This window comes from Mobula hypostoma, chromosome 23 (genome assembly GCF_963921235.1).
Source record: "Mobula hypostoma chromosome 23, sMobHyp1.1, whole genome shotgun sequence".
Lineage (NCBI taxonomy): Eukaryota > Metazoa > Chordata > Chondrichthyes > Myliobatiformes > Myliobatidae > Mobula > Mobula hypostoma.
The window spans coordinates 22,360,746-22,376,584 of NC_086119.1; the positions used below are offsets into that span (position 1 = coordinate 22,360,746).

A 15,839-nucleotide genomic window follows, 5' to 3' on the forward strand; every position below is an offset into this window, starting at 1 on the left:
CTTTCTACACAGCCTTACAATTTTTTTATTTTCTACGATACGTCAAACTCTTTTAAAAGTCTTGTATCAGCTTGTTGCATAGCTCACTGTAAACAAGAATTACTGTTTTTTTTTCCTTGCCAGTGTCCTCTGGTTACTAACATTCTCTCTGGTGGAATCTGTTGAAGGTTCTACTCTAGCACTTCCATCTCTGGTGGACCTCAAATATCCATCCTCAATTTCTACCCAATTCACATCTATTTGGTGCTCCTCAGTCAAACCATCTAAAAAGACCATATAAGTTTCCATAGGTATACCGATGACATCCATCTGTACTGTGCCACCACTACTGGTCTTTAATGTAAATACTGTTTAAGTACTGTATACTTCTTGATACCTTCCTTTGCTCAACCCTCACTAAGTCCAATTTCTAAAACACTACATGCCAAATCCTAATTCATGCTGTACTGTACCTTTGCCTACAGTGGTTTCCAATCTGGCAATATCAGTGCTTTAAAATGTTCTTGGCCATTTCTTGTTTCTTCTGTTTCTTTGCAAGCCTTCAATTCTAGTACCTTGGTAAATCTTGAGTCTAATTGCTCTCCATGCTTCATCTATCAAGGTTGTTGGAATTCTCTCTAAATCTCTCTATCTTTCCACCACATTACCTTTCTCTCCTTTGTGATGCTCCTTAGAATGTAGCTGTTTAACCAAACTGTCGATCACATGCTTGACAAGCACTTGCCTACTCTGATGATATAGGTGGTTTGAAAATGTGCAGTGTGGTGTCTTGCTACCTTTAAGTCACAAAATAAATATACATGCTATTATTGCTGCTACTCTTAGACTTGAACATTTAAAACACTTAATGGAGCTACTTGTCAAACCAGTATCCTCATGATGGCTTATTTTGTCACATAGAAATATTATAAATCAAACATTAATTTTTATGAAAATTCTGTAATCTGTGTTACACAAGGATGCAATATTTCATGGTGTTTCACATGTTTCATTCTCTCCTTTATTATGAAATCACAGAAGTTAAATCGGCAGTTTATATTGCTCAAACCAGGATACAATTGCACTTTAATGAGCTACAGGCTGTGTTTTCATATTTATCAACAAAGGTCATTTGACTAATAAAAATAATTATTTGGAGTTAAGTACTATATTTTAAATTACACAGATTTTGCTCTGAGATTATGGTGTCTATATCCACTGTATCATAGCAAAACAACTCATTTACTGCTATTGTTTTAACTATGACTGCTTAATTGTTGATTTTTGTTTCTCTTTACATTGACTGCTAGGATAAAGATTCTGAGATTATCACTGTAACCCAGAGGGCAGAGCGATTAGACGTAGAACTGCAAGATCTATCTTCTCAAGAATCTAAGGATGAGGCTTCGCTCGCTAAAGTGAAGAAGCAGGTTCGTGAGTTGGAGGCTAAAGTTAAGGACCAGGAGGAGGAGCTGGATGAACAAGCTGGAACAATTCAGATGCTAGAACAGGTAGAATAATTTTCATATATGAACAACTTGGTGCAATTTTGAAAGCACAGTAACTAGTAGAATTGAACACTTAGAAGTTGGAAGCAAATATGCTGTGCTTTTAAATGATATATGAAGCTATGGTGTACAAATTTAGAGAATACGGTCTATCTACTGTATGTATGCAATTTTAGCAGGTTTCAGAGCCGCATAAGTATAGAGGAGATATAGAAACAGAAGAAGCTATTTGTTTGGCCAGTGATTGTATGAAATATTGCCCAATGCATAGGAAAGAGTGAAAATGCAACAATTGTTTCAATTCAACAACTGACAAAATGCACTGCTGTTTCTTACCTAGGTTACCCTTAAGAAGGATAAGGGCTTCAGGTGCACTGGAAGACTATCTCCAGTTTCTATGCCATCCTGATTTGAAAATACAGTATATTGCTGATCTTTCAATTTTGCCAGCTCTATGTCTTGGAATTCCCGAAACAGCAGCATTGAGGGAGTAAATTCACCAGGAGAACTACAACAATTTGTAACAGCAACTCAGTGCCACCAATTCAAACTAATTTAAATTTATTTAGGCAACGCACTCTGGCCTTGCAAACAGTTTCAGTTCACATAAAGAAGTATTACAACCAGAGATTTTGATCAATTTAACTGAGAATTTTTATTTGTGAATTACATGCACCTTTATTTCACAGTAGACCCCAAAAAACAGGGAAAATTGTAAAGCATGAAAGACTAAAATATCAAAAACTGAAATGTCAACAGTTCAAAAGTATTCATTCCCCTTTGCTCAGTACTTATTTGAACCATCTCTCGCAGCTACTACCGCCTATAGTCTTTTTGGGATAAGCCTCGATTAACTTTGCACAATGTGATGGAGCAAGATTTTTCTATTCCTCCTTGCAAAATTGCTCAAGCTGTGTCAGGATAGGTGGGGAGTGGTGGTGGACAGCAATCTTAATGTCTTGCTAGAGATGTTCGAACAAGTTAATGTCAGGACTCTGACTGTGCCATTCAATGACATCAGTTTCCTTCATTTGAAGCCACTCTATGGATGCTCTGGCAGTGTGCTTTGGGTCATTGTCCTGCTGAAAGAAAAAACTTCCTTCCCAGTTTAAGCTTTCTGGCAGGATTTTATCCAAAATCTCTCTGTTTTTAACAGCATTCATCTTCCCTTCAACCCTGACCAGATTTTTAGTCGTTGCTGCTGAAAAGCATCCTCATAGCATGACGTTACCACCATACTTTACAGTAGGGATGGTGTTACCTGGTTAATGCACAATATTTGATTTATGTCGTACTGCTTGGTGTTGAGGCCAAAGTGTTCAACTTTGGTCTCATTCGATTACAAGACCTTCTTCTACATCTTTACAGTCTCTTCTAAGCTAAGTCTTTATATGTAAGGATATGCTTTTTTTTAAGCCACGGCTTCATCCTTGCCACTCTCCCATAAATACCCTTTTTTTTTTGCTGACCCTTAGAAATTGTGAAGAGATGAACTTCATCTTCATTTGCAGCCACTGACTTCTGCAGTTCACTCAGAGTGACTGTTGGCATCACATTAGCCTCTCTTACAAGTGCCATTCTTTGGCAACTAAGTTTAGAGTGACAGCCTGACTTTGACATTGAGGCTGAGGTTTCATATTTTTTCCACTTTTTCACGATGGACTACACTGAACTCCAAGGTATGTTTAGTGCCTTTGCGATGATCTTGTACCCTTCCCCTGATTTGTGCTTCTCTATTATCATTTCCCTGACTTGTCCTGAATGTTCTTTTGTCATCATTTTGGTTTGGTCTGTTGAAAATCTACCATATGTTGGACCTTGCAGAGAGAGGGTGTATTTATTCTTATGAACTCATTGAAAACAGATTAACCTCCAATGTTCTACCTCATCAAATTGGGTGAGTTTGTAAGGTAACATACAGATTGCACCTGAGTAATGTTAGTGAAGTAATCTCAAAGGGGATGAATACTTTTTCAGTTGCACACTTTTGGTTTTTAAATTCTGTTGAATTGTTGACAGTTTTTGGAATTCTTCTTTTGATTTCAAAGTTCGATGTACATTTATTATCGAAGTCTGTATGCATTATACAACCTTAAGATTTGTCTCCTTAAAGGCAGCCACAAAACAAAGAAACCCTAAAAGAACCCATTTTAAAAAAAAACCATCAAACACCTAATGCGCAGAGAGAAAAAAAATCATGCAAACAATAAAGTAAGTAAATAGCATTCGAAACTAAGGTTCAGCACAGAACTGAGTAAATATTGTGGAGCAGCGAGCAGAACCAGCCCGTCCGTTGCCTCTAGTCCCAACACACTGACCTTTTTAAATCTGGATTGGTGCTTAAATCATCCAAATATCAGGTCGTTCCTCACTCTCAGATAGCTGTGGGGCTTGGACCCCGCTGCCACAATTCGATTTGACATGATGCACAATGTTTTGTAGATTAGCTCAAAATAGCCTACTTCAATACACTATTTTAAATCTAGAAAATGAGACAGTAAGATGTGAAAATAGTTGTAGGGACTGAATAGTTTTTCAAGGCACTGTTGTTTGATGTCCGTAACAAATTTTCATTTTTCTTTGAATTATTATACTTTATAATTATATTTTATACTTTTAAAATTGCTTTCCTCTTTCAGCTATCTTTTTATTCATTATGTTACATGCCATGTATTAGGAGAATTTTAGTGTGTGAAGTGCACACTGTAAGAATATAATTTTGTTTTGCAATTTCTCAGCTACCCAAAGGTACAAAGTTTGCATTTCCAGTCAATCACGGAGAAGTGTATACTGTGACCATGGCATTGCTGGATATATTTACGTGAACTTCTGAAATATTCATTAACTTTCACATCCTTACAAACCACTTGACAATTTCCATGTCAGTCAGCAATTCGGATGTTTCCATTGATACTTCTGATTATCATCCAGTGATGTTCAGTGGAAGATGTCATAACTGTGTGAAGAAAAAGGTCAAGGTTTAATCTGTGATGCATAATTTTTCCCTTCCCCCTCCCCTCCTCTTCTATTCCCCACTCTGGCCTTTTACGTCTTCTCATCTGCCTATCATTTCCCCCTGGGTCCCCTCCTCCTTCTCTTTCTCCTATGGTCCACTCTCCTGTCCTGTTAAATTCCTTCTTCTCCAGCCCTTTACCTTTCCCATCTACTTAGCTTCATCTATCACCTTCTAACTATCCTCCTTCCCCTCCCCACCTTTTTTATTTTAGTGTCTTTCCAGACCTGAAGAAGGATCTTGGCCGGAAATGTCAACGGATTATTCATTTCCATTGATGCCACCCAACCTACTAACTTCCTCCAAAAAATTTTGTGTGTCTTGCATTAAATCACTTTGAATGGGATCACACTTGGTCAGAGTACAGGAGGGCACCTAACACCCAGAGAATTAGTACAATGTCAAAAGGAGAATGTTTCAAACAAAGCATTGTTATTTTGCACATGTTCTTTGGTAATTCGTTTCGATATTAGTTTGGGTTTCCTAGAGAATAATGTTTTTGCTCAAATTCAGGCCAAGCTTCGGCTAGAAATGGAAATGGAGAGGTATAGACAAACTCAAGCAAAGGAAATTGAAAGCAAAGAAGAAGAAGTGGAAGAAATTAGGCAGTCTTGCCAAAAGAAGGTTAGTTTTATTTTTGTAATAGCTATTGACATAAAAATATTGTCATTAAATGGGTAGCATTTGAAAATCTAAGTTTAGGCATGTTCATTACTGTTACAGAATTGCATACACTTTTTTAATGCATTTGGCTTGTGTGACATGAAAATATATAAGAAGCTAAAACTAAGATGAGCATTTGTAGCAATCAGGTTTTCCTTTAAAATCAGATCCCACTTAAAGTTAAATATATTTTTCCGTAAAAGAAAATTTATTACAACTTTTAAAAGAGAAGATCTTAAAAACCCATTAAGCCCATGGCTTTTGAAATACTACGGAGCTGAAAGCCCTGATTTTTGTTCAATAATTCAACAGGTACAAGGGTTTATATACCTATCCCTCCTGCAATTTCTTATGTTCAGGTCTCAGACTGTGTCAGTGCTCCCTTGACTAGTCTCCAACCTGCTGTCCTATATAGGCTTTTGATTTTCCAATTTTCCACAGGTATAGCATTAGCTCAGAGTCTTACCTATTTTAGCATGGTTGCCACAACTGACACGAGTCAGTTTAAAATACATCCTGATTCAGATTGTTTAAATTGATTTTTGTTCCTTTAGTTGTGAGTACAATTAACATTTTAAGAGGAAATTAATGGAAGATGGCAGCATAAGGTAACATTTTTTGTGGGGGGCACTGTTTAACTTCTGGAGGCCAAATGAAAGACAATTAATAGTTAAGTCTGAATCTCAGTAGGACTTAGGATTTTGTGATTGTGTACATAAGTGATTAATACATTAAATAAAAAGAAACTCTTTGGAAAAAATGTATCATTAAATTTGTGTTCTCATGCCTTTTTTTATTTTCTCAGTTGAAACAATTTGAGCTGCAATTAGAAGAAGAGTATGATGATAAACAGAAAATATTGAGAGAGAAAAGAGATCTGGAAAACAAGCTTGCTGTAGTCAGTGAAAAGGTAATTCATTAAATCCTACATGAAGAAGTAAGCAACAGTTTAATTTTAAACTTTCATTAATTTTGCAATACTCATATGTAGTTTACTAGATTTTGAGATTTAGTTGGACTATAAAAATGAGATACACTCAAGCTTAAAATCAATAATCTTAAACATTTTATTTACTCATTGAGTGCAGAAATACAGCAGTGACCATTTTGAGCTCGAGGGCCAGTCCTTAGTGCATTCTACGTAATTCATTTTAAAAACTTTAGTATTTACATTGTGACTTTTTGAAAATGATATTGCTTAGAAAATATACAGTAAAACTATCAAGGTCAGAGAAGTGCAGAAATGGAAGACCTAATGAGTTTTGGGGGAGTACGGAAAATATCACATGTGAGCCAGGTGCCAAACCGTTGAGATTTTAAGATAGTGGATTTTTGGAATTTTACTGTACAGGACAGATTTTTGTTCTGCCTCCAGCACTGATCTTTTCTCAAAAGGGTGTCTGAATCTGTTTTGAATGAAATATTTGTGTAGATAAACTGAAAAATATATATACTGAGCTTCTGCAAGCACCTATCAATGCAAAAAGAAGAAAATAATGTTAGATAAAGGACCAGGAATAGACTTTTTCACCATTTAAATCTGGTCTGCTAATCATTTGGATAGTGGATGATCTGATCTGATCTTCAAGATTTCCATGATTATTTCCTATGCCTGTGATTCTGCTTGGTCTTTCAATTCCAGCCTTGAATATTTTCAACAGCTTATTCTCCACAGTTGCCTGTCATGGAGAATTCCAAAGATTCATAACCACCTAAGAAAAGAAATTACTCCTTAGTTCAATCTTAAATAGGCAATCCCTTACTGTGAAACTATACCCATTAGTTCTATATTTCCCCACAAAAGGACTCTATTCTAAAGGGACCTCAAAATAACAGGTATAAGATCACCTTTCTTTCTTATAAACTCAGTTGAATACAGACTGTTCCCCATCTGTCAACATCTTCACCCAGCGCTGGAACTAGTGAAGCTTACATGAATTGTTTCCATTGAAAGTAAAGTCCTCTTTAAATAATGAGAACAAGACTGTAAGCAGTACTCCTGGTGCTGTACTATTACCCTACATTGTTGTTGCAAGAATTACCATTGCCCCATCTATAGCAGAAGGCCTGAATGAATATTTGGGGGAAGAGACTTCATTCCATATGGGGAAAAAATTTCGATCCAATGTGATGATAACCAGGATTCTTTTTTTTTAAGGAGTCTAAAACACCTACTTCATAAATCCAAGAAAAAAGCTGTAATTCATCTATTGAATCTCTGTGTCTTAATGATACTGGGCAGAATTCGCACTGCAACTACGTTAACATAAAAAAACTATATAATCTTTTATTTATTTATTTAGCGTGGAAGAGGCTCTTCCGGCCCTTCAAGCTGCGCTGCCAGCAACGCACCTATCTAACTCTCGCTGATTCAGAGGACAATTTACAATGACCAATTAACCTGCTAACCGGAACATCTTTAGAGGAAACCAGAGCACCTTGAGGAAACCCACACACTCACAGGAAAAAACTACAAATTTCTTACTGATGACATCAGAATTGAACTCCAAACTCTGATGCCCCGAGCTATAATGGCATTGCGTTAACCACTTTGCTACCATGGCACCCTGAACAAAACTTTATTACTGGAAAAAGCTATGAATAGAATATTGAAATTACTATAAAGTTGTTTAGGTTTGAGTTGCAACTTAAATTTAAATCTAAGATTTTGCTGTCTTTTCTCAAAAATTAGGTCAGTGAAAGAGATTTTGAAACTGAGAAAAGACTACGCAAGGACCTTCGGCGTACAAAAGCTCTTCTGGCTGATGCCCAAATAATGCTGGACCACTTCAAAAATAATGCACCCAGCAAAAGGGAAATTGCACAGTTGAAAAATCAGGTAATCCTTTCTAGTCTTGTTCATTATATACTGTTTCTTAAATTGGTCAAGAATTATGAGTCAAATTACTCTGTTGAATAAATTAGATATTAGAGAAAAATGTAATTAAAAATTCAATAGAATTAAATATATATAAATCCACTACTCTCCAACAGTACATTTCCCAGCAGACTTAAAAAAGACTGAGAGGATTGTAGAACACTAATCATAATTTCCACAAGACTTGGATAGAAGGAATTGACCAAAAGAATCTGTAGGGAATAAATATTAATATCCTAATATACAGTCACGTTATTGTGAACTACACACCATATGTGATTAGGACAGCTAGCCCTGATTGTGTGTAAATTCATATTCCAACATCTCCACCCCAGTTTCTTAAGTCTGAGACAGACCATCTTTTTCATTATAATTTAGGAATCCATGTGTATTGGAGCTGTTAACTAGATTTAATCAATACATAAACCCTCCGATGTAGCAACCAAAACAGATTCTGCAGTCTGGCTACAGCTTCTTTAGATCTGGAAGATAGACTATTAAGACAGCATCCCACAATTTATTTCTTCATTGTATGAAAATCCTCAACCGTTGATTTCAATAAACTCTTCATCAAGACTTCCAAACTTCATGCTCATAAGCACATTGGCACTTAAATCAAAATTCACATCTTCACTGATATCTAGTTTTAATGATATACCTGGAAATGCTGAACCCTAACCACCTCCTTGTTTACTGCTCTATCTTAGCATTGTCAGCAAAATTTGGAAAAGCTATCTCAGCTTTGGGTAATATTCTGTCTTTTAAATTATTTGTAAAAGTTACAAATAGTGCCCTTGGCTGTTGGCCATTACTGGCAACGATCTTAGCACATCATTCATCCCAACTGTACACAGCATATGCACTGGTAAGTTTCATGCCCTGCTGAAGTTCAAACTTAAGGATGATTCTTTCCTTCTAAATCTATAAACATTGTAATATATTCATACTTTTGTCTTCAAATTCAATCATTCTATGGTAATTAACATTTACAGTACATGTTCTGTCACTGCCATAAACTCCGCTCTTTGAAAATGGATAAAATGTAAATGGTTAATAAAGCAATGAAGGCCTTAAAAAAATACAGGAAGTGACCATCTGTTGATGGAAAGAAAAAAAAAATTAGCATTTCCACTCAGTAGTCAAGTGAAAATTTTGGTGCTGATGATCATGTTTTCTTGTGAGAGGTAATACTGGTGTTTCTGCTTATCAGCCCAACACTGAATTTCATTCAGGTCATGCCAATTACGGCAAGGGCTTTGTTGTAACCTATATGTTTTAATCACACTGAAAAAATGTCATCAGTGCAATAAACTAAATTTTAAAAGGATTCTAATTCAACAGAAAATGTAACTTTGACATTTACCAGTTATTTGACCAAGTTTAAGCCTGCAGTAAGCTAGCAAATATCTTGAGCAAATTTGATGAAGTATAGTGATTTTTTTTCTGATTTTGAAGTTCAATTCAGTTCTTTGCCATCGTGGAAAAAGTACCTACATGTTTGCCCTATCGTTTGGTGTTACCAACTTTTAGCCATAGTATTGATAACTGTACACTGCCACGTTCATTTGAATCAGTTAAGGTAAGTCATTGTTTTCAAAGGATGGGAAAATAAATAAGGTCCTCTGAAAATAGCTCCGTTATTAGAGCTTGCCACTTTTATAATAAAAATATAAACTTGATGAAGGGCTAATAATGGTCTTGTGGAACATTAGTTATAAGTAGAGAGGCCACAGAATGGTTATATCTGATCGTGTGTGGAATTGGTTAAGCACAGTGAGTCCATGATTTATAGCTGAAATACTGTGTAGAATCCAGCGATACAATGTATCAATAGGTGTTGTGGTACATGACCCAGTAAATGTGTTTGTGCAAGTTAAACATTTCTGTCTAAATGGCTGAGTGCTGGTTGTTTCTTTTGTCTCCAACCATAATGACAATGCATAGAAATATTCTTACTTGCATTACAACCACAACATATGGATTTCCAAAGTAATTTGTTGTTGCTGTTAAAGTGATCTAACCCATTTTCTTAATGGTTAACCTTTTTCTTATGACTAATAGAATATGATTTTGTTTTAAACACAGAAAAAAATACTATATAGGTTAAGGGTGTGGCTTTCCTTTGCAAGTGTTTGACAAAGGGAGGAATGGGATTCAGGAATATGCTAAGAGAATAATTAGCTTCAGGAAATGTGGCATTTACTGATGAATTTTGGATTGCAAGTAAATTTATACTAAGAAATTCCATGAAGTACAAACCCCATTTTCAGAAAAGTTGGGATATTTTCAAAAATGCAATAAAAACAAAAATCTGTGATATGTTAATTCACATGAACCTTTATTTAACTGACAAAAGTACAAGGAAAAGATTTTCAATAGTTTTACTGACCAACTTAATTGTATTTTGTAAACATACACAAATTTAGAATTTGATGGCTGCAACGCACTCAACAGAAGTTGGGACAGAGGCATGTTTACCATTGTGTTACATCACCTTTCCTTTTAATAACACTTTTTAATCATTTTGGAACTGAGGATACTAATTGTAGTAGATTTGCAACTGGAAATTTTGTCCATTCTTGCTTGATATAAGACTTCAGCTGCTCAACAGTCCGTGGTCTCCGTTGTCTGATTCTCCTCTTCATGATGCGCCATACATTTTCAATAGGAGATAGATCTGGACTGGCAGCAGGCCAGTCAAGCACACGCACTCTGTGTCTACAAAGCCACGCTGCTGTAGCCCATGCAGAATGTGGTCTGGCATTGTCCTGCTGAAATAAGCATGGACGTCCCGGGAAGAGACGTCGCCTTGATGGCAACATATCTCTCTCTAAAATCCTAATATACGCCTCAGAGTCAATGGTACCTTCACATACACGCAACTCACCCATGCCGTGGGCACTGATGCACCCCCATACCATCACAGATGCTGGCTTTTGCACCTTTCACTGATAACAATCTGGATGGTCGTTTTCATCTTTGGCACGGAGAACTCGACGCCTGTTTTTTCCGAAAACTAGCTGAAATGTGGACTCATCTGACCACAGCACACGGTTCCACAGTCTTTCGGTCCATCTGAGATGAGCTCAGGCCCAGAGAACTCGCCGGCGTTTCTGCATAGAGTTGATGTATGGCTTCCTCCTTGCATAATACAGTTTCAAGTTGCATTTCTGGATGCAGCGACGGACTGTGTTGAGTGACAATGGTTTTCGGAAGTCCTCCCGAGCCCAGGTGGCTATAATTGTCACAGTAGCATGACTTTTCCGTGTACTTTTCAATCTTATTTTAACTCTGTCCCAACTTTTGTTGAGTGCATTACAGCCATCAAATTCTAAATTTGTGTATATTTACAAAATACAATTAAGTTGGTCAGTAAAACTATTGAAAATCTTTTCTTTGTACTTTTGTCAGTTAAATAAAGGTTCACGTGAATTAACATATCACAGATTTTTGTTTTTATTGCATTTTGGAAAATATCCCAACTTTTCTGGAAATGGGGTTTGTAGTTTCCACCAACTCTCCCTTTTCTGATACTTTAAAAAATTATTGCAGTTTATATTTTTGTTTGACCAGGTAGAATGTAAACTATTTGTTTGTTGTTAGCTTGAAGAATCAGAGTTCACCAGTGCTGCAGCTGTCAAAGCTCGAAAATCTATGGAAGTTGAAATGGAGGATCTGCATCTTCAGATTGAAGATATCTCGAAGGCCAAAGTTGCAGTAAGTATATTTCTTTGCAGCAAAGTTAAATTGAAAAACTTGAGATTTCCATATGAATACGTAGAAGTCTACAAGCCATTGGATGCATAGAAGGATTCCATGTGCAATGATAAAACTCGAGTATTAAAATTTTAAAAATGTGTTGCTAGTGAAATTTCACACTGGTGAATGCCTTTCAATATGGTGATACACTGAATTGGGTACAATTTAAAATTATCAATACTAATTATTAAATAATTATGAGGAAACTAGAAAATATTTTCTACATTGACATTTTATATTTGGATTGCAATTATGCATTATCCTTTCTGATAAACAACTGCCATCTACTGCAGAAGTAAACTGTTTTTAACTTTCAGCTGATGTATTGCACGTGTACTGTCTTAGGCACATATGGGAGACTTTAATTTCCCAAGTATTAAGTGGGAGAACTCAATGACTAATGGATTATAGGAAAGTGAATTCATTGAGTTATTGAATGATTGTTTATTGACCCAATATATATTAATGCACCATCAAGAGGGAAGGCCTGTCTAGATTTGATATTCTGTAACATTCAGGATAGAATTTTAAGTACGGAAGTTGTTGAGCCTTCAGGAACAATGTTAGTCTCAAAGTTTATTGAGAGCTTATATCTGTAAAACCAAAGCCATTAGATTGAATTTCAGGAAGGCAAAGGCAAAGACTTCAGAAGGTAAACTGAAAGGAACTGCTTGACGTTGAGTCAGTTGAGAAATAATGGGGTTGATTTAAAGAGGTGATATGTGTAGTACAGGAAATGTTCTTACCCAAGGTTGGGAGAAGCAATAAAAACAATAGATCAACTGCATGGATGAATAAAGATGTGCATAAAAAATTATTGTAGAAAAGACAGCTATAGAAGGAATGCAGAAAAATAGTAATGATGTTAACTGTAGGGTATGTAAAAATATGAGAGCTATAGTCAAGTGGGAAATTCGGATTGCCAAAGGTCAGGTTGAGAAGGATGTTGCTGATAATGCCAACACTGACCCCAAGAGATTTTTTCAATACTTCAGTGGTAAAAGAAAAATCAAGGAGGAAGTTAAGTGTATTAGGAATAATGGTAGTGTGTTAAATTATTCAGAGAAGGACATAGCAGATATTTTAAACTCACATTTTGTTAAAGTATTCACCTTTGAAGATGTTAGCAATATGCCAGTAAGTGTAGAGAAAAATGGTTGTTTAAGTGACTTAGAAATCTTAGAAAGTGAGGTCCTGCTTCAGCTGAAAAGGCTGGAAGTTACCAGGGCCAGACAACGTATATCCAAGGGTAGTTAAAGAGGTCTGTGATTATATATACAAATCCTTAACATGTATTTTTTAAAAGTCATTGAGAACTGGTGAAATCCCTGGACTGAAAGTGGGCTAACATTGTCCTGGTGTGTAAGAAGGGTGACCCTGACCCTGGTAACTATAGACCAGTATGCTTAACTTGTATCATAGGTAAGATAATGGAAATATTAATAAAAAATGACATGGAAAAGCAGCTGATAAGAACAGGTATGTTAGCAGAAAGCCAGCATGTGTTCAGAAAGGGGAAATCATGTTTTACTAATATGCTGGAGTTCAAAGAAGAGGCAATTAAAATTTATGATAACAATAGAGTGGTTGATGTCATTTACTTGGACTTTCAGAAGGCTGTTGACAAGGTACCCCACAAGAGGTTAATAATCTAATTACAGGAGGTAGGGATTCAGGGTAAGGTGTGTGAATGGGTGCAGAATTGGTTCAAAAACAGAGAAAAACAAGTTATGGTGAGAGAATCATTTAAAAAGTAGGGTTCCACAGGGATGACTTTCAGGGCTGCTGCTGTTTCTAATTTACATTAATGATTTAGATAAGCACAGAACAAATAAACTAGTAAAGTTTACAGATGACACAAAATTAGGGGGATCGGGCTGATAACGTTCAGGCTGCAGAATCAATACAGTTAGATCTAAACAAAATCCAGATGTGGGCAGATGTATAGCAGATGAAATTTCATGTAAATAAGTGTAAAATCTTATATATAGGAAGTAGAAATATTAGATATAAATATACAATGGGGGGTCTTAAGTTAAAAAGTGCTCTGTATGAGAAGGATTTGGATGTCCTGGTAGACGCATCACTGGCAACATTTAAACAATGCACAGAATCGATTAGGAAGGCTGATAGAATGCTGGGCTATATAATGCGTTCAGTGGAGTTCAAGTCTAGAGAAGTTCTCCTGAAGCTGTATAATGTGCTTGTGAGGCCACACCTTGAGTACTGTGTTCAATATTGGTCACCATATTGTGTAAGGGATGTGAAGGCACTGAAGAGAGTTCAGAGAAGCATGACTAGACTCATTTCAAGTCTGCAGGGCATGAACTATGAAGAAATATTGAAAGAATTAAATCTTTTTAGCCTAAGTAGACATAGAATGAGAGGGGATATGATAGAAGTGCTCAAAATCATTAAAGGTGTAAGTAAAGTGGATGCCAGCTGCTACATCAAAATTAGTCCAGCAACAAGGACATGGGGCCATAGTTGGAGACTGGTTAAAGGGAGATTTCAGACTAACATCAGGAAGCTTTCTTTACACAGCGAGATGTGGTCACATGGAACAAACTACCTAGTTGTGTATTTGAGAATAGTACCTTAGAGACTTTCAAATCTAAACTTGATAGTTATTTCAACACACTATGTGAATAAGAATTTGGCTGGCTTTGTTGAGCTGAATGTCTTGTTTGTGTCAAATGCTTTCTAATGTTCTAATATAGCAAGTGTGCCTAAGACCTTTGCACAGTACTGTAGTAATTTTATGCATTGCATTGTACTGCTGTGGTAAAAAATAATTTCATGAGATATATGATAGATCATAAACCTGATTCTGATACTGGTCTCTATTGTGGACTAAGAGTGGGAAGGGGGCAGAGAGAGAGGGGAATCATGGTTGGGAAAAGGGGAAGGGAAGAGGGGAGGGAGCAGAAAGTGCCAAAGAGGCATCCTGCAATTAATAAACTAATTGTTTGGAATAAAATTACCTTGCCTGGTGTCTCAGGGCTGAGTGTGTCTGTGTCTTCACCACCCCTTGCCCCTGGCATTCCTTCCCTGCCACCTGTACCACATCCCCCCTGTAGCACTCTATCCTCGCCATTCCCAACATCCTTCCTTCCCATAAAAGTTGCTGGTTAACGCAGCAGGCCAGGCAGCATCTCTTGGAAGAGGTGCAGTCGATGTTTCAGGCCGAGACCCTTTGTCAGGACTAACTGAAGGAAGAGTGAGTAAGGGATTTGAAAGTTGGAGGGGGAGGGGGAGATCCAAAATGATAGGAGAAGACAGGAGGGGGAGGGATGGAGCCAAGAGCTGGACAGGTGATTGGCAAAAGGGATACGAGAGGATCATGGGACAGGAGGTCCGGGAAGAAAGACGGGGGGGGGGGACCCAGAGGATGGGCAAGAGGTATATTCAGAGGGACAGAGGGAGAAAAAGGAGAGAGAGAAAGAATGTGTGTATAAAAATAAGTAACAGATGGGGTACAAGGGGGAGGTGGGGTATTAGCGGAAGTTAGAGAAGTCGATGTTCATGCCATCAGGTTGGAGGCTACCCAGACTGGTGTTGTTCCTCCAACCTGAGTGCGGCTTCATCTTTACAGTAGAGGAGGCCGTGGATAGACATGTCAGAATGGGAATGGGATGTGGAATTAAAATGTGTGGCCACTGGGAGATCCTGCTTTCTCTGGCGGACAGAGTGTAGATGTTTAGCAAAGCGGTCTCCCAGTCTGCGTCGGGTCTCGCCAATATATAAAAGGCCACATCAGGAGCACCGGACGCAGTATATCACCCCAGCCGACTCACAGGTGAAGTTTTGCCTCACCTGGAAGGACTGTTTGGGCCCTGAATGGTGGTAAGGGAGGAAGTGTAAGGGCATGTGTAGCACTTGTTCCGCTTACACAGATAAGTGCCAGGAGGGAGATCAGTGGGGAGGGATGGGGGGGACAAATGGACAAGGGAGTTGCGTAGGGAGCGATCCCTGTAGAATGCAGAGAGAGGGGGGAAGGGAAAGATGTGCTTAGTGGTGGGATCTCGTTGGAGGTGGC

The 15,839-nt window shown here is 37.4% G+C and overlaps 1 protein-coding gene across 14 annotated transcripts in view; it reads left to right on the plus strand.

Moving 5' to 3' along the window:
• Window positions 1–15,839, plus strand: part of myo18ab (myosin XVIIIA b) — a 249,946-nt gene that overhangs the window by 186,920 nt on the left and 47,187 nt on the right. For all 14 annotated transcript variants that reach the window (XM_063031923.1, XM_063031926.1, XM_063031928.1 and 11 more), the window contains 5 exons: window positions 1,290–1,490; window positions 5,014–5,124; window positions 5,969–6,073; window positions 7,856–8,002; window positions 11,645–11,758. In XM_063031923.1, the coding sequence (XP_062887993.1) occupies window positions 1,290–1,490; window positions 5,014–5,124; window positions 5,969–6,073; window positions 7,856–8,002; window positions 11,645–11,758 (678 nt within the window). The remainder of the gene's footprint in view (window positions 1–1,289; window positions 1,491–5,013; window positions 5,125–5,968; window positions 6,074–7,855; window positions 8,003–11,644; window positions 11,759–15,839) is intronic.